This window comes from Salvelinus fontinalis, chromosome 19 (genome assembly GCF_029448725.1).
Source record: "Salvelinus fontinalis isolate EN_2023a chromosome 19, ASM2944872v1, whole genome shotgun sequence".
In the NCBI taxonomy this organism is placed as follows: domain Eukaryota; kingdom Metazoa; phylum Chordata; class Actinopteri; order Salmoniformes; family Salmonidae; genus Salvelinus; species Salvelinus fontinalis.
Window position 1 is genome coordinate 49,677,397 of NC_074683.1, and position 26,859 is coordinate 49,704,255.

At 45.8% G+C, this 26,859-nt stretch overlaps 1 protein-coding gene across 1 annotated transcript in view; it reads left to right on the top strand.

Moving 5' to 3' along the window:
* myo10l3 (myosin X, like 3) overlaps window positions 1–26,859 on the top strand; it is a 206,928-nt gene that overhangs the window by 159,054 nt on the left and 21,015 nt on the right. Inside the window, exons 26-35 of the mRNA XM_055871886.1 lie at window positions 277–372; window positions 6,621–6,714; window positions 7,534–7,732; window positions 9,162–9,344; window positions 9,723–9,880; window positions 13,064–13,187; window positions 14,097–14,394; window positions 21,154–21,361; window positions 22,469–22,605; window positions 26,674–26,797. Coding sequence (XP_055727861.1) covers window positions 277–372; window positions 6,621–6,714; window positions 7,534–7,732; window positions 9,162–9,344; window positions 9,723–9,880; window positions 13,064–13,187; window positions 14,097–14,394; window positions 21,154–21,361; window positions 22,469–22,605; window positions 26,674–26,797 — 1,621 coding nt within the window. The remainder of the gene's footprint in view (window positions 1–276; window positions 373–6,620; window positions 6,715–7,533; window positions 7,733–9,161; window positions 9,345–9,722; window positions 9,881–13,063; window positions 13,188–14,096; window positions 14,395–21,153; window positions 21,362–22,468; window positions 22,606–26,673; window positions 26,798–26,859) is intronic.

Here is a 26,859-nt window from a genome sequence, read left to right on the forward strand (position 1 = left end):
GGGACATAGTGGATAACCTGTCTCTAACCTGTGGTGTCCTATCCTGCTGTCTACAGGGACATAGTAGATAACCTGTCTCTAACCTGTGGTGTCCTATCCTGCTGTCTACAGGGACATAGTGGATAACCTGTCTCTAACCTGTGGTGTCCTATCCTGCTGTCTACAGGGACATAGTGGATAACCTGTCTCTAACCTGTGGTGTCCTATCCTGCTGTCTACAGGGACATAGTGGATAACCTGTCTCTAACCTGTGGTGTCCTATCCTGCTGTCTACAGGGACATAGTAGATAACCATGCCAAGGAGAATGCTTTGAACATCGTGACTGAAGAGAGAACATACCACATCTACGCAGAGACTCCTGAAGACGCCAGGTATGTTCAGACTCTGGGCCTCTTCTCCAGACTCTGGGCCTCTTCTCTCCAGACTCTGGGCCTCTTCTCTCCAGACTCTGGGCCTCTTCTCTCCAGACTCTGGGCCTCTTCTCTCCAGACTCTGGGCCTCTTCTCTCCAGACTCTGGGCCTCTTCTCTCCAGACTCTGGGCCTCTTCTCTCCAGACTCTGGGCCTCTTCTCTCCAGACTCTGGGCCTCTTCTCTCCAGACTCTGGGCCTCTTCTCTCCAGACTCTGGGCCTCTTCTGTCCAATAACACCATGGAATTATAGAATCAGACAGTAGTCTGTTAAACACATGCCATTTACACGGAGTAGCTGGTAGATGGGTCTGTTAGTAACAGCTAACTAGACGGGTCTGTTAGTAACAGCTGACTAGACGGGTCTGTTAGTAACAGCTGACTAGACGGGTCTGTTAGTAACAGCTGACTAGACGGGTCTGTTAGTAACAGCTGACTAGACGGGTCTGTTAGTAACAGCTGACTAGACGGGTCTGTTAGTAACAGCTGACTAGACGGGTCTGTTAGTAACAGCTGACTAGACGGGTCTGTTAGTAACAGCTGACTAGACGGGTCTGTTAGTAACAGCTGACTAGACGGGTCTGTTAGTAACAGCTGACTAGACGGGTCTGTTAGTAACAGCTGACTAGACGGGTCTGTTAGTAACAGCTGACTAGACGGGTCTGTTAGTAACAGCTGACTAGACGGGTCTGTTAGTAACAGCTGACTAGACGGGTCTGTTAGTAACAGCTGACTAGACGGGTCTGTTAGTAACAGCTGACTAGACGGGTCTGTTAGTAACAGCTGACTAGACGGGTCTGTTAGTAACAGCTGACTAGACGGGTCTGTTAGTAACAGCTGACTAGACGGGTCTGTTAGTAACAGCTGACTAGACGGGTCTGTTAGTAACAGCTGACTAGACGGGTCTGTTAGTAACAGCTGACTAGACGGGTCTGTTAGTAACAGCTGACTAGACGGGTCTGTTAGTAACAGCTGACTAGACGGGTCTGTTAGTAACAGCTGACTAGACGGGTCTGTTAGTAACAGCTGACTAGACGGGTCTGTTAGTAACAGCTGACTAGACGGGTCTGTTAGTAACAGCTGACTAGACGGGTCTGTTAGTAACAGCTGACTAGACGGGTCTGTTAGTAACAGCTGACTAGACGGGTCTGTTAGTAACAGCTGACTAGACGGGTCTGTTAGTAACAGCTGACTAGACGGGTCTGTTAGTAACAGCTGACTAGACGGGTCTGTTAGTAACAGCTGACTAGACGGGTCTGTTAGTAACAGCTGACTAGACGGGTCTGTTAGTAACAGCTGACTAGACGGGTCTGTTAGTAACAGCTGACTAGACGGGTCTGTTAGTAACAGCTGACTAGACGGGTCTGTTAGTAACAGCTGACTAGACGGGTCTGTTAGTAACAGCTGACTAGACGGGTCTGTTAGTAACAGCTGACTAGACGGGTCTGTTAGTAACAGCTGACTAGACGGGTCTGTTAGTAACAGCTGACTAGACGGGTCTGTTAGTAACAGCTGACTAGACGGGTCTGTTAGTAACAGCTGACTAGACGGGTCTGTTAGTAACAGCTGACTAGACGGGTCTGTTAGTAACAGCTGACTAGACGGGTCTGTTAGTAACAGCTGACTAGACGGGTCTGTTAGTAACAGCTGACTAGACGGGTCTGTTAGTAACAGCTGACTAGACGGGTCTGTTAGTAACAGCTGACTAGACGGGTCTGTTAGTAACAGCTGACTAGACGGGTCTGTTAGTAACAGCTGACTAGACGGGTCTGTTAGTAACAGCTGACTAGACGGGTCTGTTAGTAACAGCTGACTAGACGGGTCTGTTAGTAACAGCTGACTAGACGGGTCTGTTAGTAACAGCTGACTAGACGGGTCTGTTAGTAACAGCTGACTAGACGGGTCTGTTAGTAACAGCTGACTAGACGGGTCTGTTAGTAACAGCTGACTAGACGGGTCTGTTAGTAACAGCTGACTAGACGGGTCTGTTAGTAACAGCTGACTAGACGGGTCTGTTAGTAACAGCTGACTAGACGGGTCTGTTAGTAACAGCTGACTAGACGGGTCTGTTAGTAACAGCTGACTAGACGGGTCTGTTAGTAACAGCTGACTAGACCAGTGTTGTATAGATGTTGTATTAACCCTAGTGGTCCACCAGTGTTGTATTAACCCCTAGTGGTCCACCAGTGTTGTATTAACCCCTAGTGGTCCACCAGTGTTGTATTAACCCCTAGTGGTCCACCAGTGTTGTATTAACCCCTAGTGGTCCACCAGTGTTGTATTAACCCCTAGTGGTCCACCAGTGTTGTATTAACCCCTAGTGGTCCACCAGTGTTGTATTAACCCCTAGTGGTCCACCAGTGTTGTATTAACCCCTAGTGGTCCACCAGTGTTGTATTAACCCCTAGTGGTCCACCAGTGTTGTATTAAGCCCTAGTGGTCCACCAGTGTTGTATTAACCCCTAGTGGTCCACCAGTGTTGTATTAACCCCTAGTGGTCCACCAGTGTTGTATTAACCCCTAGTGGTCCACCAGTGTTGTATTAACCCCTAGTGGTCCACCAGTGTTGTATTAACCCCTAGTGGTCCACCAGTGTTGTATTAACCCCTAGTGGTCCACCAGTGTTGTATTAACCCCTAGTGGTCCACCAGTGTTGTATTAACCCCTAGTGGTCCACCAGTGTTGTATTAACCCCTAGTGGTCCACCAGTGTTGTATTAACCCCTAGTGGTCCACCAGTGTTGTATTAACCCCTAGTGGTCCACCAGTGTTGTATAGATGTTGTATTAACCCTAGTGGTCCACCAGTGTTGTATTAACCCTAGTGGTCCACCAGTGTTGTATTAACCCCTAGTGGTCCACCAGTGTTGTATAGATGTTGTATTAACCCCTAGTGGTCCAACAGTGTTGTATAGATGTTGTATTAACCCCTAGTGGTCCACCAGTGTTGTATTAACCCCTAGTGGTCCACCAGTGTTGTATTAACCCTAGTGGTCCACCAGTGTTGTATAGATGTTGTATTAACCCCTAGTGGTCCACCAGTGTTGTATTAACCCTAGTGGTCCACCAGTGTTGTATAGATGTTGTATTAACCCCTAGTGGTCCACCAGTGTTGTATAGATGTTGTATTAACCCCTAGTGGTCCACCAGTGTTGTATTAACCCCTAGTGGTCCACCAGCGTTGTATAGATGTTGTATTAACCCCTAGTGGTCCACCAGTGTTGTATTAACCCCTAGTGGTCCACCAGTGTTGTATAGATGTTGTATTAACCCTAGTGGTCCACCAGTGTTGTATTACCCCTAGTGGTCCACCAGTGTTGTATTAACCCCTAGTGGTCCACCAGTGTTGTATTAACCCTAGTGGTCCACCAGTGTTGTATTAACCCCTAGTGGTCCACCAGTGTTGTATTAACCCCTAGTGGTCCACCAGTGTTGTATTAACCCTAGTGGTCCACCAGTGTTGTATTAACCCTAGTGGTCCACCAGTGTTGTATTAACCCCTAGTGGTCCACCAGTGTTGTATAGATGTTGTATTAACCCTAGTGGTCCACCAGTGTTGTATTAACCCTAGTGGTCCACCAGTGTTGTATTAACCCCTAGTGGTCCACCAGTGTTGTATTAACCCCTAGTGGTCCACCAGTGTTGTATTAACCCCTAGTGGTCCACCAGTGTTGTATAGATGTTGTATTAACCCCTAGTGGTCCACCAGTGTTGTATAGATGTTGTATTAACCCCTAGTGGTCCACCAGTGTTGTATAGATGTTGTATTAACCCTAGTGGTCCACCAGTGTTGTATTAACCCCTAGTGGTCCACCAGTGTTGTATTAACCCCTAGTGGTCCACCAGTGTTGTATTAACCCCTAGTGGTCCACCAGTGTTGTATTAACCCCTAGTGGTCCACCAGTGTTGTATTAACCCCTAGTGGTCCACCAGTGTTGTATTAACCCCTAGTGGTCCACCAGTGTTGTATTAACCCCTAGTGGTCCACCAGTGTTGTATTAACCCCTAGTGGTCCACCAGTGTTGTATTAACCCCTAGTGGTCCACCAGTGTTGTATTAACCCCTAGTGGTCCACCAGTGTTGTATTAACCCCTAGTGGTCCACCAGTGTTGTATTAACCCCTAGTGGTCCACCAGTGTTGTATTAACCCCTAGTGGTCCACCAGTGTTGTATTAACCCCTAGTGGTCCACCAGTGTTGTATAGATGTTGTATTAACCCCTAGTGGTCCACCAGTGTTGTATTAACCCTAGTGGTCCACCAGTGTTGTATAGATGTTGTATTAACCCCTAGTGGTCCACCAGTGTTGTATTAACCCCTAGTGGTCCACCAGTGTTGTATTAACCCCTAGTGGTCCACCAGTGTTGTATTAACCCCTAGTGGTCCACCAGTGTTGTATAGATGTTGTATTAACCCTAGTGGTCCACCAGTGTTGTATTAACCCTAGTGGTCCACCAGTGTTGTATTAACCCCTAGTGGTCCACCAGTGTTGTATAGATGTTGTATTAACCCCTAGTGGTCCAACAGTGTTGTATAGATGTTGTATTAACCCCTAGTGGTCCACCAGTGTTGTATTAACCCCTAGTGGTCCACCAGTGTTGTATTAACCCTAGTGGTCCACCAGTGTTGTATAGATGTTGTATTAACCCCTAGTGGTCCACCAGTGTTGTATTAACCCTAGTGGTCCACCAGTGTTGTATAGATGTTGTATTAACCCCTAGTGGTCCACCAGTGTTGTATAGATGTTGTATTAACCCCTAGTGGTCCACCAGTGTTGTATTAACCCCTAGTGGTCCACCAGTGTTGTATAGATGTTGTATTAACCCCTAGTGGTCCACCAGTGTTGTATTAACCCCTAGTGGTCCACCAGTGTTGTATAGATGTTGTATTAACCCTAGTGGTCCACCAGTGTTGTATTACCCCTAGTGGTCCACCAGTGTTGTATTAACCCCTAGTGGTCCACCAGTGTTGTATTAACCCTAGTGGTCCACCAGTGTTGTATTAACCCCTAGTGGTCCACCAGTGTTGTATTAACCCCTAGTGGTCCACCAGTGTTGTATTAACCCTAGTGGTCCACCAGTGTTGTATTAACCCTAGTGGTCCACCAGTATTGTATTAACCCCTAGTGGTCCACCAGTGTTGTATAGATGTTGTATTAACCCTAGTGGTCCACCAGTGTTGTATTAACCCTAGTGGTCCACCAGTGTTGTATTAACCCTAGTGGTCCACCAGTGTTGTATTAACCCTAGTGGTCCACCAGTGTTGTATTAACCCCTAGTGGTCCACCAGTGTTGTATTACCCCTAGTGGTCCACCAGTGTTGTATAGATGTTGTATTAACCCCTAGTGGTCCACCAGTGTTGTATTACCCCTAGTGGTCCACCAGTGTTGTATTAACCCTAGTGGTCCACCAGTGTTGTATAGATGTTGTATTACCCCTAGTGGTCCACCAGTGTTGTATAGATGTTGTATTAACCCCTAGTGGTCCACCAGTGTTGTATTAACCCCTAGTGGTCCACCAGTGTTGTATTAACCCCTAGTGGTCCACCAGTGTTGTATTAACCCCTAGTGGTCCACCAGTGTTGTATTAACCCCTAGTGGTCCACCAGTGTTGTATTAACCCCTAGTGGTCCACCAGTGTTGTATTAACCCCTAGTGGTCCACCAGTGTTGTATTAACCCCTAGTGGTCCACCAGTGTTGTATAGATGTTGTATTACCCCTAGTGGTCCACCAGTGTTGTATTAACCCTAGTGGTCCACCAGTGTTGTATAGATGTTGTATTACCCCTAGTGGTCCACCAGTGTTGTATTAACCCTAGTGGTCCACCAGTGTTGTATAGATGTTGTATTAACCCCTAGTGGTCCACCAGTGTTGTATTAACCCTAGTGGTCCACCAGTGTTGTATTAACCCCTAGTGGTCCACCAGTGTTGTATTAACCCCTAGTGGTCCACCAGTGTTGTATAGATGTTGTATTAACCCCTAGTGGTCCACCAGTGTTGTATTAACCCTAGTGGTCCACCAGTGTTGTATTAACCCTAGTGGTCGACCAGTGTTGTATTAACCCTAGTGGTCCACCAGTGTTGTATAGATGTTGTATTAACCCTAGTGGTCCACCAGTGTTGTATTAACCCTAGTGGTCCACCAGTGTTGTATTAACCCTAGTGGTCCACCAGTGTATTTCTCTGTTGAATTCTTACCTCTCTCTCCCTCCAGTGGCTGGTTCAACGTGCTGAGTCGTGTCCACAGTGCCAGTCCAGACCAGCTGATGGAGATGAACCATGAGCAGGCCAACCCCAAGAACGCTGTGGTCAGTACTAACCTCCTCCATCACATCTATCATTCTATCCATCTCTAGGAGTTACAGCCTTGCGGTGTTCATGTTGACTGACGATATTCCATCTCTAGGAGTTACAGCCTTGCGGTGTTCATGTTGACTGACGATATTCCATCTCTAGGAGTTACAGCCTTGCGGTGTTCATGTTGACTGACGATATTCCATCTCTAGGAGTTACAGCCTTGCGCTGTTCATGTTGACTGACGATATTCCATCTCTAGGAGTTACAGCCTTGCAGTGTTCATGTTGACTGACGATATTCCATCTCTAGGAGTTACAGCCTTGCGGTGTTCATGTTGACTGACGTTATTCCATCTCTAGGAGTTACAGCCTTGCGGTGTTCATGTTGACTGACGTTATTCCATCTCTAGGAGTTACAGCCTTGCGGTGTTCATGTTGACTGACGGTATTCCATCTCTAGGAGTTACAGCCTTGCGGTGTTCATGTTGACTGACGATATTCCATCTCTAGGAGTTACAGCCTTGCGGTGTTCATGTTGACTGACGATATTCCATCTCTAGGAGTTACAGCCTTGCGGTGTTCATGTTGACTGACGTTATTCCATCTCTAGGAGTTACAGCCTTGCGGTGTTCATGTTGACTGACGTTATTCCATCTCTAGGAGTTACAGCCTTGCAGTGTTCATGTTGACTGACGTTATTCCATCTCTAGGAGTTACAGCCTTGCGGTGTTCATGTTGACTGACGATATTCCATCTCTAGGAGTTACAGCCTTGCGGTGTTCATGTTGACTGACGATATGACAATGTTCTTAACTTCACATTTCACCCCAGGGAACTGTGGATGTTGGACTGATCGACTCTGTGTGCGCGTCAGACAACCCTGACAGACCCAACTCGTTTGTCATCATCACTGCTAACCGTGTGATCCACTGCAACACTGAGATGCCTGAAGAGATGCACCACTGGATCGGCCTGCTGCAGAAACCCAAAGGAGACGCCAGGATAGACGGACAGGACTTCCTCGTCAGAGGTTAGTGACGTACCTGTACGTCAAAGTTAATTTGTGGAATTTCATTCCTTTTTTTAATGCGTTTGAGCCAATCAGTTGTGTTGTGACAAGGTAGGGGTGGTATACAGAAGATAGCTCTATTTGGTAAAAGACCAAGTCCATATTATGGCAAGAAAAGCTCAAATAAGCAAAGAGAAACAACAGTCCATCATTACTTTAAGACATGAAGGCCAGTCAATCCGGGAAATGTAAAGAACTTTGGAAGTTTCTTCAAGTGCAGTTGCAAAAACCATCAAACTGGCTCTCATGAGAACCATCACAGGAATGGAAGACCCAGAGTTACCTCTGTTGCAGAGGATAAGTTCATTAGAGTTACCAGCCTCAGAAATCGGCAATTAACTTTACCTCAGATTGCAGCCCAAATAAATGCTTCACAGAGTTCAAATAACAGACACATCGCAACATCAACTGTTCAGAAGAGACTGCGTGAATCAGGCCTTCATGGTCGAATTTCTGCAAAGAAACCACTACTAAAGGACCAATAAGAAGAAGAGACTTGCTTGGGCCAAGAAACACGAGCAATGGACATTAGAATGGTGGCAATCTGTCCTTTTGGTCTGATGAGTCCAAATCTGAGATTTTTTGTTCCAACCGCCATGTCTTTGTGAGACGCAGAGTAGGTGAACGGATGATCTCCGCATGTGTGGTTCCCACCATGAAGCATGGAGGAGGAGGAGTAGGTGTGAGGGTGCTTTGCTGGTGACACTGTCTGTGATTTATTTAGAATTCAAGGCACACTTAACCAGCATGGCTACCACAGCATTCTGCAGTGATTCGCCATCCCATCTGGTTTGTGCTTCGTGGGACTCATTTGTTTTTCAACAGGACAATGACCCAAAACACACCTAAAGTCTGTGTAAAGGCTATTTGACCAAGAAGGAGAGTGATGGAGTGCTGCGTCAGATGACCTGGCCTCCACAATCACCCGACCTCAACCCGTTTGGGATGAGTTGGACCGCAGACTAAAGAAAAAGCAGCCAACAAGTGCTCAGCACATGTGGGAACTCCTTCAAGACTTTTGAAAAGCATTCCAGGTGACTCTGAAGCTGGTTGAGAGAATGCCAAGAGTGTGCAAAGCTATAAAGGCAAAGGGTGTCTACTTTGAAGAATCTCAAATCTAAAATATATTTTGATTTGTTTAACAGTCTTTTGGTTAATACATGATTCCATATGTGTTATTTCATAGTTTCGATATCTTCACTATTATTCTACAATGTAGAAAATAGTCAAAATAAAGTAGTAGTAGGTGTTTCCAAACTTTTGACTGGTACTGTATATATTTTGGAACCATCATGAACATATAACTGACATTTTTTATATTTAGATATGTATTTTATATTTTGATATATTTTGTTCTCAGTACTGGATCTTAATTTCTCTCTCTTCCCAGGTTGGCTTCACAAGGAGATGAGGGCTAAGAGTCTGAAACTGAAGAAGAGGTGGTTTGTCTTAACCTCTAACTCTCTGGATTACTACAAGTCTTCAGAGCGCAGTGTGTCCAAGCTGGGGACCCTGGTCCTCAACAGTCTCTGCTCTGTGGTCCAGCCTGACGAGAAGGTCTTCAAGGACACAGGTAGGGTAGAGACTGAGAATAGGACACCCTTTTCCCTTCATAGTGCCAATAGGGCTCTGCTCAAAAGAAGTGTCCTATACAGGGAATAGGGTGCCATTCGGGATGCAGACTGGGAGAGTAGTGGCCTGTGCTCCGCGTTGCATTTCTAGCCTGGTCCCAGATCTGTTTGTGCCGTCTTGACAGTTCCTATTAGTGACAAAGACCATAAGTCCAGGCTAATGCATTTCAGTCAGTCATGGTAAAAATTAATGTGTGTCTGTCGACCATACAATAATACTCTGTCGTAATCACACCTTAGATTGATTTGCTATCGTACTATGTCAATGCTCCTTGAATCACTCTGATTATACTATGCCCCCCCCCCCCCTCCCCCACTAGGTTACTGGAGCATCATCGTCCACGGACGTAAACACTCGTACCACCTCTACACCAAACTACTGAACGAGGCTATGCGCTGGGCGTCGGCCATACAGGGGGCTGTCGACAGCAAGGTTCCCATAGAGACACCCACACAGCAACTCATCAGGGACATCAAGGTACAGCCAATCAACAACCTTCATACTGCCAGTCAACCAATCGCCAGCCTTCATACTGACATGGTCATTTTATGTCAGATAAATTTGCATTTTAGCCTGGTTCCAGATCTGTTTGTGTTGTCTTGCCAACTTCTATGTCATTGATGCGTGTTTGGTCTAGTTAGTCTAGTTACATTTGTCCAGGTCTGAGACCAGTCTAGTTACATTTGTCCAGGTCTGAGACCAGTCTAGTTACATTTGTCCAGGTCTGAGACCAGTCTAGTTACATTTGTCCAGGTCTGAGACCAGTCTAGTTACATTTGTCCAGGTCTGAGACCAGTCTTGTAAACTGGGCCTGTACCACTGTAGTGTAGTGAGGTACTAAACTGTACACTGTAGTGTAGTGAGGTACTAAACTGTACACTGTAGTGTAGTGAGGTACTAAACTGTACAGTACCACTGTAGTGTAGTGAGGTACTAAACTGGGCCTGTACACTGTAGTGTAGTGAGGTACTAAACTGTACCACTGTAGTGTTCCAGACGTTTCTGGTTTTTGATTGTCATACGGAGTGTTGACTTGAATATTGTCTCATGACTTAGCCATGAGATGCTAGTCTGGTCCCAGATGATGTCTTGCCAACTCAGCGGGAGCGGGGGGGCCTCGAGTTTAGAGCGTAGGGCCACAAGGTGGAAACCTGTTGCTCTGCCCTTGAGTAAGGCACTTGACCCATTGCTCCAGGGGCGCTGGACAACGGTGACCCTGGACAACGGTGCCCCTGGACAACGGTGCCCCTGGACAACGGTGCCCCTGGACAACGGTGACCCTGGCCGTGATCCCACTGTGGGTGTCTTAGGGGGAGCTTTCATTACGCACGTGTACAAGTGTTTAACAGCACAAATATACAGGGCATTCAGAAAGTATTCAGACCCCTTGACTTTTTCCACATTTTGTTACGTTACAGCCTTATTCTAAAATGTATTAATACATTTAAAAAATATATCAATCTACACACAATACTCCATAATGACAAAACAGGTTTTTAGAAATGTTTGCAAATGTATTACATTTTTTTAAAACAAATACCTTTTTTTACATAAGTTATTCAGACCCTTGAAATTGAAATTAAGCTCAGGTGCATCCTGTTTCCATTGATCATCCTTGATATGTTTCTTCAACTTGATTGGAGTCCACCTGTGGTAAATTCAATTGATTGGACATGATTTGGAAATGCACACACCTGTCTATATAATTTATAATGTCCCACAGTTGACAGTGCATGTCAGAGCAAAAACCAAGCTATGAGGTCGAAGGAATTGTCTGTAGAGCTCCGAGACAGGATTGTATCGAGGCACAGATCTGGGGAAGGGTAACAAAACATTTCTGCAGCATTGAAGGTCCCCAAGAACACAGTGGCCTCCATCATTCTTAAATGGAAGAAGTTTGGAACCACCAAGACTCTTCCTAGAGCTGGCCATCCGGCCAAACTGAGCAATCGGGGAGAAGGGCCTTGGTCAGGGAGGTGACCAAGAACCCGATGATCACTCTGACAGAGCTCCAGAGTTCCTCTGTGGAGATGGGAGAACCTTTCAAAAGGACAACCAACTCTGCAGCACTCCACCAATCAGGCCTTTATGGTAGAGTGGCCAGACGGAAGCCACTTCTCAGTAAAAGACACATAACAGACCGCTCTGGTCTGATGAAACCAAGATTGAACTCTTTGGTCTGAATGCCAAGCATCATGTCTGGAGGAAACCTGGCATCATCCCTACGGTGAAGCATGGTGGTGGCAGCATCATGCTGTGGGGATGTTTAACAGCAGCAGGGACTGGGAGACTAGTCAGGATCATGGGAAGGATGAACAGAGCAAAGTACAGAGAGATCCTTGATGAAAACCTGCTCCAGAGCGCTCAGGACATCAGACTGGGGTTCACCTTCCAACAGGACAACGACCCTAAACACACAGCCAAGACAACGCGGGAGTGGCTTCGGGACGAGTCTCTGAATGTCCTTGAGTGGCCCAGCCAGAGCCCGAACTTGAACCACATCGAACATCTCTGGAGAGACCTGAAAATAGCTGTGCAGCGACACTCCCCATCCAACCTGACAGAGCTTGAGAGGATCTGCAGAGAAGAATGGGAGAAACTCCCCAAATACAGGTCAAGCTTGTAGCGTCATACACAAGAAGAATAAATGCTGTAATCGCTGCCGAAGTACTGAGTAAAGGGTCTGAATACTTCCGTTTTTTTATTTGTCATTATGGGGTATTGTGGGTAGATTGAGCAAAAAAAAACAATATAATCCATTTTAGAATAAGGCTGTAACGTAACAAAATGTGGAGAAAGTCAAGGGGTCTGAATTCTTTCCAAATGCACTGTAAGCACCCCCTTAAGTATAGTGAATTATGGTCCCACCCCCCTAAGTATAGTGAATTATGGTCCCACCCCCTTAAGTATAATGAATTATGGTCCCACCCCCTTAAGTATAATGAATTATGGTCCCACCCCCCTAAGTATAGTGAATTATGGTCCCACCCCCTTAAGTATAGTGAATTATGGTCCCACCCCCCTAAGTATAGTGAATTATGGTCCCACCCCCTTAAGTATAATGAATTATGGTCCCACCCCCTTAAGTATAGTGAATTATGGTCCCACCCCCCTAAGTATAGTGAATTATGGTCCCACCCCCTTAAGTATAGTGAATTATGGTCCCACCCCCTTAAGTATAATGAATTATGGTCCCACCCCCCTAAGTATAGTGAATTATGGTCCCACCCCCTTAAGTATAATGAATTATGGTCCCACCCCCTTAAGTATAATGAATTATGGTCCCACCCCCTTAAGTATAGTGAATTATGGTCCCACCCCCCTAAGTATAGTGAATTATGGTCCCACCCCCTTAAGTATAATGAATTATGGTCCCAACCCCTTAAGTATAATGAATTATGGTCCCACCCCCCATAGTGTAATGAATTATGGTCCCACCCCCCATAGTATAATGAATTATGGTCCCACCCCCCATAGTATAATGAATTATGGTCCCACCCCCCCATAGTGTTGCTATGGTCCACAGGAGTTGGCAAGACCGCACAAACAGATTAGCCTGTTCACGCGAACTGATGGCTGTATTCATGTTTTGATTCAGACTACAAACAGACTAGTGTTGACCTCTGACTCCTAACCTCTCCTAACCCCCACCCCCCCCAGGAGAGCAGTCTGAACGTGGAGGCTGTGGAACAGACGTACTGGAGGAACCCTATCCTCAGATATACCCAGCACCCCCTCCACGCCCCGCTGCTGCCTCTGCCTTACGGGGAGGTCAACATCCACCGTGAGTTATTACTGTTTTAACCCAACTACCTCTCTAACCCTCCAAGGACTTCTTCTACTACCTCTTTAACCCTCCAAGGACTTCTTCTACTACCTCTTTAACCCTCCAAGGACTTCTTCTACTACCTCTCTAACCCTCCAAGGACTTCTTCTACTACCTCTCTAACCCTCCAAGGACCTCTTCTACAAACTCTCTAACCCTCCAAGGACCTCTTCTACTACCTCTTTAACCCGCCAAAGACTTCTTCTACTACCTCTCTAACCCGCCAAGGACTTCTTCTACTATCTCTCTAACCCTCCAAGGACTTCTTCTACTACCTCTCTAACCCTCCAAGGACTTCTTCTACTACCTCTCTAACCCTCCAAGGACTTCTTCTACTACCTCTCTAACCCTCCAAGGACTTCTTCTACTACCTCTCTAACCCTCCAAGGACTTCTTCTACTACCTCTCTAACCCTCCAAGGACTTCTTCTACTACCTCTCTAACCCTCCAAGTACTTCTTCTACTACCTCTCTAACCCGCCAAGGACTTCTTCTACTACCTCTCTAACCCGCCAAGGACTTCTTCTACTATCTCTCTAACCCTCCAAGGACTTCTTCTACTACCTCTCTAACCCTCCAAGTACTTCTTCTACTACCTCTCTAACCCGCCAAGGACTTCTTCTACTACCTCTCTAACCCTCCAAGGACTTCTTCTACTACCTCTCTAACCCTCCAAGGACTTCTTCTACTACCTCTCTAACCCTCCAAGGACTTCTTCTACAACCGTACAGTTTTACCATTCATTCTGGCTGACAGAAATGAAATGTATGAAGCTCCGTGGCTTTCTCTCACCATGCTTTTGTTAATGAAGTCTCTCTCTTTCTGTTTCTCTCTCTCTTTCTGTTTCTCTATCTCCTCCTCCACCCAGTCCATAAGGAGAATGGCTATGCCAGCCTGCAGGACGAGGCAGTGAAGATCTTCAACTCTCTGCAGGAGATGGAGGCTGTGTCTGACACCGTGCCTATCATCCAGGGCATCCTCCAGACCTGCCAGGACCTACGCCTGCTCCGAGATGAGGTCTACTGTCAGCTCATCAAGCAGACCAATCACGTGCCTCAGCCCAACAGCTCGGCCAATCACGCCCACTGGCACCTCCTCTCCTGTATGAGCTGTACCTTCCTGCCCAGCCGGGGCATCCTGCGCTACCTCAAGTTCCATCTTAAAGGGTACTTTATTTACCTCAAGTTCCATCTTAATAAAGGGTACTTTATTTACCTCAAGTTCCATCTTAAAGGGTACTTTATTTATCTCCAGTTCCACCTTAAAGTGTACTTTATTTACCTCCCCCCCACCCATCTCTACCCTATAGCTGGGAGAACGTACCCCCCCACCCTGGGAGAAGAGCAGACTAATCATAAATAATAATAACAATTAGTCAAACATCGCTATTAAATAGATTGCTATAGCTAGTAAACAGTGGTTTACATTTATTAAATAGATTCCTATAGCTAGTAAACAGTGGTGTACATTTCCCTTTGTGTGTTTTATTTTCATTATCTTATTTCATCAAATACAAAGTAATTCAATAGTCTGCAACAATGCCCCCAGCGACCACAGGCCACTCCACATAACGATCCAACCCCGACACCAGAAAGCACCAGTTTGCTAGTTAAGTGGCTAGTTGAATCTGGTGTGGTAGCGCCGGGACGGACAGAGCCCCTGGAGCGGACCGAGGGCCACGAGGGCCGGACCCGGAGGTGCCCATCTAAATAGACTGTTGATAAGTTAACATGTAATAATGTGAGGGGACAAATTCATAGATTGAACCCTTTTATGTTGGACATATTCCAGGTATTCTGCCCAGATCCATTAAAATATCCTGGGTTTACCTGTAATATTATAATGCACATGGGAACTAAGGGAACATAGCTCGACAACTCCACAAACCAATGGGCACACCACTCCTTTGCTGAGGAGTTTGAAAGATGCTGAGCCACTAGCAGAATGTGTTCCCTCCCTATAGCTTGTAGTAAGGGCAATGTGTTCCCTCCCTATAGCTTGTAGTAAGGGGAATGTGTTCCCTCCCTATAGCTCGTAGTAGCAGAATGTGTTCCCTCCCTATAGCTTGTAGTAAGGGGAATGTGTTCCCTCCCTATAGCTTGTAGTAAGCGGAATGTGATCCCACCCTATAGCTTGTAGTAAGGGGAATGTGTTCCCTCCCTATAGCTCGTAGTAGCAGAATGTGTTCCCTCCCTATAGCTTGTAGTAGCAGAATGTGTTCCCTCCCTATAGCTCGTAGTAGCAGAATGTGTTCCCTCCCTATAGCTCGTAGTAAGCAGAATGTGTTCCCTCCCTATAGCTTGTAATAGCAGAATGTGTTCCCTCCCTATAGCTCGTGGGAAGCAGAATGTGTTCCCTCCCTATAGCTTGTAATAGCAGAATGTGTTCCCTCCCTATAGCTCGTGGGAAGCAGAATGTGTTCCCTCCCTATAGCTTGTAGTAAGCAGAATGTGTTCCCTCCCTATAGATTGTAGTAGCAGAATGTGTTCCCTCCCTATAGCTTGTAGTAGCAGAATGTGTTCCCTCCCTATAGCTCGTAGTAAGCAGAATGTGTTCCCTCCCTATAGCTCGTAGTAAGCAGAATGTGTTCCCTCCCTATAGCTTGTAATAGCAGAATGTGTTCCCTCCCTATAGCTCGTAGTAAGCAGAATGTGTTCCCTCTCTATAGCTTGTAGTAAGCAGAATGTGTTCCCTCCCTATAGCTCGTAGTAAGCAGAATGTGTTCCCTCCCTATAGCTTGTAGTAAGCAGAATGTGTTCCCTCCCTATAGCTCGTAGTAAGCAGAATGTGTTCCCTCCCTATAGCTCGTAGTAGCAGAATGTGTTCCCTCCCTATAGCTTGTAGTAGCAGAATGTGTTCCCTCCCTATAGCTCGTGGGAAGCAGAATGTGTTCCCTCCCTATAGCTTGTAATAGCAGAATGTGTTCCCTCCCTATAGCTTGTAGTAAGCAGAATGTGTTCCCTCCCTATAGCTTGTAGTAAGCAGAAGGTGTTCCCTCCCTATAGCTTGTAGTAAGCAGAATGTGTTCCCTCCCTATAGCTTGTAGTAAGCAGAAGGTGTTCCCTCCCTATAGCTCGTGGGAAGCAGAATGTGTTCCCTCCCTATAGCTTGTAGTAAGCAGAATGTGTTCCCTCCCTATAGCTCGTGGGAAGCAGAATGTGTTCCCTCCCTATAGCTTGTAGTAAGGGGAATGTGTTCCCTCCCTATAGCTCGTAGTAGCAGAATGTGTTCCCTCTCTATAGCTCGTAGTAGCAGAATGTGTTCCCTCCCTATAGCTCGTAGTAGCAGAATGTGTTCCCTCCCTATAGCTTGTAGTAGCAGAATGTGTTCACTCCCTATAGCTCGTAGTAAGCAGAATGTGTTCCCTCCCTATAGCTCGTAGTAGCAGAATGTGTTCCCTCCCTATAGCTCGTGGGAAGCAGAATGTGTTCCCTCCCTATAGCTTGTAATAAGCAGAAGGTGTTCCCTCCCTATAGCTCGTAGTAGCAGAATGTGTTCCCTCCCTATAGCTCATAGTAGCAGAATGTGTTCCCTCCCTATAGCTTGTAGTAAGCAGAATGTGTTCCCTCCCTATAGCTTGTAGTAAGCAGAATGTGTTCCCTCCCTATAGATCATAGTAGCAGAATGTGTTCCCTCCCTATAGCTTGTAGTAGCAGAATGTGTTCACTCCCTATAGCTCGTAGTAAGCAGAATGTGTTCCCTCCCCATAGCTCGTAGTAGCAGAATGTGTTCCCTCCCTATAGCTTGTAGTAGCAGAATGTGTTCCCTCCCTATAGCTTGTAGTAGCAGAATGTGTTCCCTCCCTATAGCTTGTAGTAAGCAGAATGTGTTCCCTCCCTATAGCTTGTAGTAAGCAGAATGTGTTCCCTCTCTATAGCTTGTAGTAAGGGGAATGTGTTCCCTCCCTATAGCTTGTAGTAAGGGGAATGTGTTCCCTCCCTATAGCTCGTAGTAAGCAGAATGTGTTCCCTCCCTATAGCTTGTAGTAAGGGCAATGTGTTCCCTCCCTATAGCTCGTAGTAGCAGAATGTGTTCCCTCCCTATAGCTTGTAGTAAGCAGAATGTGTTCCCTCCCTATAGCTCGTAGTAGCAGAATGTGTTCCCTCCCTATAGCTCGTAGTAGCAGAATGTGTTCCCTCCCTATAGCTCGTAGTAGCAGAATGTGTTCCCTCCCTATAGCTTGTAGTAAGGGCAATGTGTTCCCTCCCTATAGCTCGTAGTAGCAGAATGTGTTCCCTCCCTATAGCTCGTAGTAGCAGAATGTGTTCCCTCCCTATAGCTTGTAGTAAGCAGAATGTGTTCCCTCCCTATAGCTCGTAGTAGCAGAATGTGTTCCCTCCCTATAGCTCGTAGTAGCAGAATGTGTTCCCTCCCTATAGCTCGTAGTAGCAGAATGTGTTCCCTCCCTATAGCTTGTAGTAAGGGCAATGTGTTCCCTCCCTATAGCTCGTAGTAGCAGAATGTGTTCCCTCCCTATAGCTCGTAGTAGCAGAATGTGTTCCCTCCCTATAGCTTGTAGTAAGCAGAATGTGTTCCCTCCCTATAGCTCGTAGTAAGCAGAATGTGTTCCCTCCCTATAGCTCGTAGTAGCAGAATGTGTTCCCTCTCTATAGCTTGTAGTAGCAGAATGTGTTCCCTCCCTATAGCTCGTAGTAGCAGAATGTGTTCCCTCCCTATAGCTTGTAGTAAGGGCAATGTGTTCCCTCCCTATAGCTCGTAGTAGCAGAATGTGTTCCCTCCCTATAGCTCGTAGTAGCAGAATGTGTTCCCTCCCTATAGCTCGTAGTAGCAGAATGTGTTCCCTCTCTATAGCTTGTAGTAGCAGAATGTGTTCCCTCCCTATAGCTCGTAGTAGCAGAATGTGTTCCCTCCCTATAGCTTGTAGTAAGCAGAATGTGTTCCCTCCCTATAGCTTGTAGTAGCAGAATGTGTTCCCTCCCTATAGCTCGTAGTAAGCAGAATGTGTTCCCTCCCTATAGCTTGTAGTAGCAGAATGTGTTCCCTCCCTATAGCTTGTAGTAAGCAGAATGTGTTCCCTCTCTATAGCTCGTAGTAGCAGAATGTGTTCCCTCCCTATAGCTCGTAGTAGCAGAATGTGTTCCCTCCCTATAGCTTGTAGTAAGGGGAATGTGTTTTTAACCTAGTGACGACAAATGAACGGTGCATAACTCATATCCTGTCTGTCAACCACAGACCAATCAGCAGCCTCCCTGTCATCTTGATGTGAGCAACTACAGACCAATCAGTATCTTCCTGCAAAGAAAGTGTTAATGGAACAACCCATCTGAATATGAGCAGCTTTCTTCACCCAATGCAGTTTGGGTTTAGGGTGAACCACTCAGAGACAGTACCATCTCCTAGAGGGGAACAAGACCGGTTTGGGTTTAGGGTGAACCACTCAGAGACAGTACCATCTCCTAGAGGAGAACAAGACCGGTTTGGGTTTAGGGTGAACCACTCAGAGACAGTACCATCTCCTAGAGGTGAACAAGACCGGTTTGGGTTTAGGGTGAACCACTCAGAGACAGTACCATCTCCTAGAGGGGAACAAGACCGGTTTGGGTTTAGGGTGAACCACTCAGAGACAGTACCATCTCCTAGAGGTGAACAAGACCGGTTTGGGTTTAGGGTGAACCACTCAGAGACAGTACCATCTCCTAGAGGGGAACAAGACCGGTTTGGGTTTAGGGGGAACCACTCAGAGACAGTACCATCTCCTAGAGGGGAACAAGACCGGTTTGGGTTTAGGGTGAACCACTCAGAGACAGTACCATCTCCTAGAGGTGAACAAGACCGGTTTGGGTTTAGGGTGAACCACTCAGAGACAGTATGTTACCATCTCCTAGAGGGGAACAAGACCGGTTTGGGTTTAGGGTGAACCACTCAGAGACAGTACCATCTCCTAGAGGGGAACAAGACCGGTTTGGGTTTAGGGTGAACCACTCAGAGACAGTACCATCTCCTAGAGGGGAACAAGACCGGTTTGGGTTTAGGGTAAACCAGTCAGAGACAGTGCCATCTCCTAGAGGGGAACAAGACCGGTTTGGGTTTAGGGTGAACCACTCAGAGACAGTATGTTACCATCTCCTAGAGGGGAACAAGACCGGTTTGGGTTTAGGGTGAACCACTCAGAGACAGTACCATCTCCTAGAGGGGAACAAGACCGGTTTGGGTTTAGGGTGAACCACTCAGAGACAGTACCATCTCCTAGAGGTGAACAAGACCGGTTTGGGTTTAGGGTGAACCACTCAGAGACAGTATGTTACCATCTCCTAGAGGGGAACAAGACCGGTTTGGGTTTAGGGTGAACCACTCAGAGACAGTACCATCTCCTAGAGGGGAACAAGACCGGTTTGGGTTTAGGGTGAACCACTCAGAGACAGTACCATCTCCTAGAGGTGAACAAGACCGGTTTGGGTTTAGGGTGAACCACTCAGAGACAGTACCATCTCCTAGAGGTGAACAAGACCGGTTTGGGTTTAGGGTGAACCACTCAGAGACAGTACCATCTCCTAGAGGGGAACAAGACCGGTTTGGGTTTAGGGTGAACCACTCAGAGACAGTACCATCTCCTAGAGGTGAACAAGACCGGTTTGGGTTTAGGGTGAACCACTCAGAGACAGTATCTTACCATCTCCTAGAGGGGAACGAGGCCAAGCTGGACAAAGGGGATGTTGTAGGTGCAGTTCTCCTCAGAAAATCCTTTTGACACTGTTAAGCACAATGTCCTCGTCTCCAAGCGGTCCAACTTCAACATCTCATCAAGTGTTTTAAAATGGATTGAGTCTTAATCAAATCATATCCGGCTGACCGGATGCAATGTGACCTACCATCGCCAAGGGACCACACTATGGGAGTACCACAGGGGTCAATCCTGGGCCCTTTGTTAATTAGTCTCTACCAGGATGATGCAGTTAATTATACACATGGACAAAATGCTGATTAAGTGGCAAGCAAACTAACGGTATCATTGTCGAAAGTGGTTGAAAGGCTTAACCACTACTGCCTCACCCTCAATGTGGGGGGGGGGGAAATGGTAGCTATTTACTTAAATATCTGGGCATTATCCTAGACCCTACTTTGAACTGTAAAAACACATACAAAATAGTCTTCTTACACAGATTTACTTAAGGAACTCTTTCTACAGAGACAGCCAAGATTAATTTACATTCAATGATTTTCTGTCACCTGTCCTATTGTATCGGCGGCTGGTCTCAAGCCACTTAAACATCAGTTAAACCCCTTCGATCTCTATGGTAAACAAGTACTTAAGATCCTGGACAGGAAATCACATCATTACTGTTACTGGGATATTCTCAACAAGTACAATCTGTTCAATTTGGACAACTTCCTTTTTCTCAGATGTCTGTCTAGTTTATAAGATCATCAATAATGTTGTAGCCCCACCTCTGAAAGATTTTGTCATATTAAGCTCTGAACAAAACAGAGGAGTCAGCCGGACCTCCACAAGCTAGAGGACACTGTCATTCCTCAGCGAAGGAACAATCAGCGTTTTCCACCTCAGGCATCAGGAAATGGAATTCCCTCCTCTCTCCTCTTTTAATTAAAGCACTCGTGACTTTAAATCCTGCATTTGTTGCATTTTAATCTGTTATCCTACTATACTGCTGTGTATTTAGTTAGGGAGTGTGGATGAAAATTTGCTGTGTTTCAGCTAACTCTGGTGGAAACAGTTCACTCTCTGAAAATGGGTTTTTATTTGCACATGGTCCCTTTAATTACCACTTCAGCTTTGAGCCACAAGCAGAAAGTGTCCCCTCCCTATAGCTTCTAATACAAATAGACATATTTTCTGTGATTGATTTGTATGGATGAGTTAACTGGACAGTAAGACATCGGTAACGTTGATTTGCTCATCCTCTACACCTCAGTAACCCTCTGTCTGTTTGTCTGTTCTTCTCCAGGGTGAAGGAGCAGTTTCCTGGAACAGAGGTGGACATGTTTGCCCATTTCATTGGTGAGTCTCTGAAGAGGACGAAGGTCAGGGACTATGTTCCGTCTCAGGAGGAGATCGTAGCCTTACTGACCCGGCAGGAAATGACTACCACGGTCTACTGCCACGGAGGAGGATCCTGCAAGATCTCCATCAACTCCCACACCACCGCTGGAGAGGTTAGTGTTATGTTCCCCCAGCAAGAAAACCAAAAATAGTCGCTCCGACAGAAGAGGGAACTAAAAAAACTGTAATTGAACAACAACCAAACAGCTGGGGTTTTAGGAGGGGTTCTGAAAGACACTCATGGGGGGTCCACTGGAAGTTGACTAGCAACAACAACTGGGACCTAAAAGACACCCAACATGAGTGTCCACTACATTTGCCCAAGAGGAGGCTAACATAATTAAAACCCACACCAAACGTTAAGACAGGAAGTGAACCTAAAAGACACCCACCATGAGACCCACTACATTTAGAGGAGGCTAACATAATTACGATGTTATTATAATACGATGCTCCCACATCTAAACAGGCTTTACATCAGGTCACACACCACCGCTGGAGAGGTAAAATAAATCTGTTTTCCACAATGAGTAGCAGCTGTAAAAAATAACTGTAATTTCTGCCTGGAGAAATCCTTCATTGGTACATCCATTTTCTCCAGGCTGTGTTAATGTCCCTCTGTCCTGCCTGTCCCCAGGTGTTGAGGTTTAGTCAGATGTGTTAATGTCCCTCTGTCCTGCCTGTCCCCAGGTGTTGAGGTTTAGTCAGATGTGTTAATGTCCCTCTGTCCTGCCTGTGTCCAGGTGGTGAGGTTTAGTCAGATGTGTTAATGTCCCTCTGTCCTGCCTGTCCCCAGGTGGTGAGGTTTAGTCAGATGTGTTAATGTCCCTCTGTCCTGCCTGTGTCCAGGTGGTGAGGTTTAGTCAGATGTGTTAATGTCCCTCTGTCCTGCCTGTCCCCAGGTGTTGAGGTTTAGTCAGATGTGTTAATGTCCCTCTGTCCTGCCTGTCCCCAGGTGGTGAGGTTTAGTCAGATGTGTTAATGTCCCTCTGTCCTGCCTGTCCCCAGGTGGTGAGGTTTAGTCAGATGTGTTAATGTCCCTCTGTCCTGCCTGTCCCCAGGTGGTGAGGTTTAGTCAGATGTGTTAATGTCCCTCTGTCCTGCCAGTCCCCAGGTGGTGAGGTTTAGTCAGATGTGTTAATGTCCCTCCGTCCTGCCTGTCCCCAGGTGGTGAGGTTTAGTCAGATGTGTTAATGTCCCTCTGTCCTGCCTGTCCCCAGGTGGTGGAGAAGTTGATCCGAGGCCTGGCCATGGAGGACAGTAGAAACATGTTTGCCCTGTTTGAACACAACAACACTACAGACCGGGCTGTGGAGAGCAGAGTCATCGTTACTGACGTACTCGCCAAGTTTGAGAGGTGAGAGTTCAGCTGGAGAGAGAGAGAGAGAGAGAGATGCACAGAGATTAGCCTGGTTCCTGATCTGTTTGAGAGATGCACAGAGATTAGCCTGGTTCCTGATCTGTTAGTGCTGCCTTGTCAATCCCTATGGCCATTGACAGTTTGATTTATTTTGATTTAAACTTTAACCTCGGCAAGTCTGCTAAGAACAAATGCTAAATTACAATGACGGCCTGCCAAAAGGCCTCCTGCGTGGACGGGGGCTGGGATTAAAAATATAGGACAAAACACACATCACGACAAGAGAGACCTAAGACGACAACATAGCAAGGCAGCAACACATGACAACAACAACATGGTAGCAACACAACATGACAACAACATGGTAGCAACACAACATGACAACAACATGGTAGCAGGACAACATGACAACACAGCATGGTAGCAACACAACATGACAACAACATGGTAGCAACACAACATGACAACAACATGGTAGAAACACAACATGACAACAACATGGTAGAAACACAACATGACAACAACATGGTAGAAACACAACATGACAACAACATGGTAGCAACACAACATGACAACAACATGGTAGAAACACAACATGACAACAACATGGTAGCAACACAACATGACAACAACATGGTAGCAACACAACATGACAACAACATGGTAGAAACACAACATGACAACACAACATGGTAGCAACACAACATGGTAGCAACACAACATGGTAGAAACACAACATGACAACAACATGGTAGCAACACAACATGACAACAACATGGTAGCAACACAACATGACAACAACATGGTAGCAACACAACATGGTAGCAACACAACATGGTAGAAACACAACGTGACAACAACATGGTAGCAACACAACATGGTAGCAACACAACATGGTAGAAACACAACGTGACAACAACATGGTAGCAACACAACATGGTAGCAACACAACATGACAACAACATGGTAGCAACACAACATGGTAGCAACACAACATGACAACAACATGGTAGCAACACAACATGGTAGCAACACAACATGACAACAACATGGTAGCAACACAACATGACAACAACATGGTAGCAACACAACATGACAACAACATGGTAGCAACACAACATGACAACAACATGGTAGCAACACAACATGACAACAACATGGTAGCAACACAACATGACAACAACATGGTAGCAACACAACATGACAACAACATGGTAGCAACACAACATGACAACAACATGGTAGCAACACAACATGACAACAACATGGTAGCAACACAACATGGCAACAACATGGTAGCAACACAACATGACAACACAGCATGGTAGCAACACAACATGACAACAACATGGTAGCAACACAACATGACAACAACATGGTAGCAACACAACATGACAACAACATGGTAGCAACACATGGCAACAACATGGCAGCAACACAACATGGTAGCAACACAACATGACAACAACATGGTAGCATCACAACATGACAACAACATGGCAGCAACACAACATGACAACAACATGGTAGCAACACAACATGACAACAACATGGTAGCAACACAACATGACAACAACATGGTAGCAACACAACATGACAACAACATGGTAGCAACACAACATGACAACAACATGGTAGCAACACAACATGACAACAACATGGTAGCAACACAACATGACAACAACATGGTAGCAACACAACATGACAACAACATGGTAGCAACACAACATGACAACAACATGGTAGCAACACAACATGACAACAGCATGGTAGCAACACAACATGGTAGCATCACAACATGGTAGCAACACAACATGACAACAACATGGTAGCAACACAACATGACAACAACATGGTAGCAACACAACATGACAACAACATGGTAGCAACACAACATGACAACAACATGGTAGCATCACAACATGACAACAACATGGCAGCAACACAACATGACAACAACATGGTAGCAACACAACATGACAACAACATGGTAGCAACACAACATGACAACAACATGGTAGCAACACAACATGACAACAACATGGTAGCAACACAACATGACAACAGCATGGTAGCAACACAACATGGTAGCATCACAACATGGTAGCAACACAACATGACAACAACATGGTAGCAGCACAACATGACAACAACATGGTAGCAACACAACATGACAACAACATGGTAGCAACACAACATGACAACAACATGGTAGCAACACAACATGACAACAACATGGTAGCAACACAACATGACAACAACATGGTAGCAACACAACATGACAACAACATGGTAGCAACACAACATGACAACAACATGGTAGCAACACAACATGACAACAACATGGTAGCAACACAACATGACAACAACATGGTAGCAACACAACATGACAACAACATGGTAGCAACACAACATGGCAACAACATGGTAGCAACACAACATGGCAACAACATGGTAGAAACACAACATGACAACAACATGGTAGCAACACAACATGACAACAACATGGTAGCAACACAACATGACAACAACATGGTAGCAACACAACATGACAACAACATGGTAGCAACACAACATGACAACAACATGGTAGCAACACAACATGACAACAACATGGTAGCAACACAACATGACAACAACATGGTAGCAGCACAACATGACAACAACATGGTAGCAACACAACATGGTAGCAACACAACATGACAACAACATGGTAGCAACACAACGTGACAACATGATGGTAGCAACACAACATGACAACAACATGGTAGCAACACAACATGGTAGCAACACAACATGACAACAACATGGTAGCAACACAACATGGTAGCAACACAACATGACAACAACATGGTAGCAACACAACATGACAACAACATGGTAGCAACACAACATGACAACAACATGGTAGCAACACAACATGGTAGCAACACAACATGGTAGCAACACAACATGACAACAACATGGTAGCAGCACAACATGACAACAACATGGTAGCAACACAACATGACAACAACATGGTAGCAACACAACATGACAACAACATGGTAGCAACACAACATGACAACAACATGGTAGCAACACAACATGACAACAACATGGTAGCAACACAACATGACAACAACATGGTAGCAACACAACATGACAACAACATGGTAGCAACACAACATGACAACAACATGGTAGCAACACAACATGACAACAACATGGTAGAAACACAACATGACAACAACATGGCAGCAACACAACATGGTAGCAACACAACATGGTAGAAACACAACATGGTAGAAACACAACATGACAACAACATGGTAGCAACACAACATGACAACACAACATGGTAGCAACACAACATGGTAGCAACACAACATGGTAGAAACACAACATGACAACAACATGGTAGCAACACAACATGACAACAACATGGTAGCAACACAACATAACAACAGCATGGTAGCAACACAACATGACAACAACATGGTAGCAACACAACATGACAACAACATGGTAGCAACACATGGTTGCAGCACAAAACATGGTACAAACATTATTGGGCTCAGACAACAGCACAAAGGGCAAGAAGTAGAGACAACAATACATCACACAAAGCAGCCACCACTGTCAGTAAGAGTGTCCATGAATGAGTCTCTGAATGTAGAGATGGGAGATAAAACTGTCCAGTTTGAGTGGTTGTTGCTTTGATATGTGCTGAGAGAAGGACAGTGTACTGTCTAGCCATAGTCCCAAGTACTTGTATGAGGTGACTACGTCAAGCTCTAAACCCTCAGAGGTAGTAATCACACCTGTGGGAAGGGGGCCATTCTTCTTACCAAACCACATGCCCTTTGTTTTGGAGGTGCTCGGAACAAGGTTACGGGCGGAGAAAGCTTGTTGGACACGGAGAAAGCTTGTTGAACATAGGGAAAAGTTAGCAAGACAGCACAAACAGATCTGGGACCAATCTACATGACCCACAAACCTCTCTGATATTATTACTATATTTCTGCTAAAACGAGGGTCTGAAATTGATTTGGTTGATTGGCTGATTCACTGATTGATTTCCAGGCTGTCAGGCAGTGAGGAGGTAGAGGAGGAGGGACAGTGGAAGCTCTACTTCAAACTCTACTGTTTCCTGGATGTAGAGAGCGTGCCCAAGGAAGGGGTGGAGTTCGCCTTCATGTTCGAACAGGTCAGTTACTTCCATTTTGTTCTATTATTATTAGAAAGCACCCGAGTAGAAAAGTGTCTTAC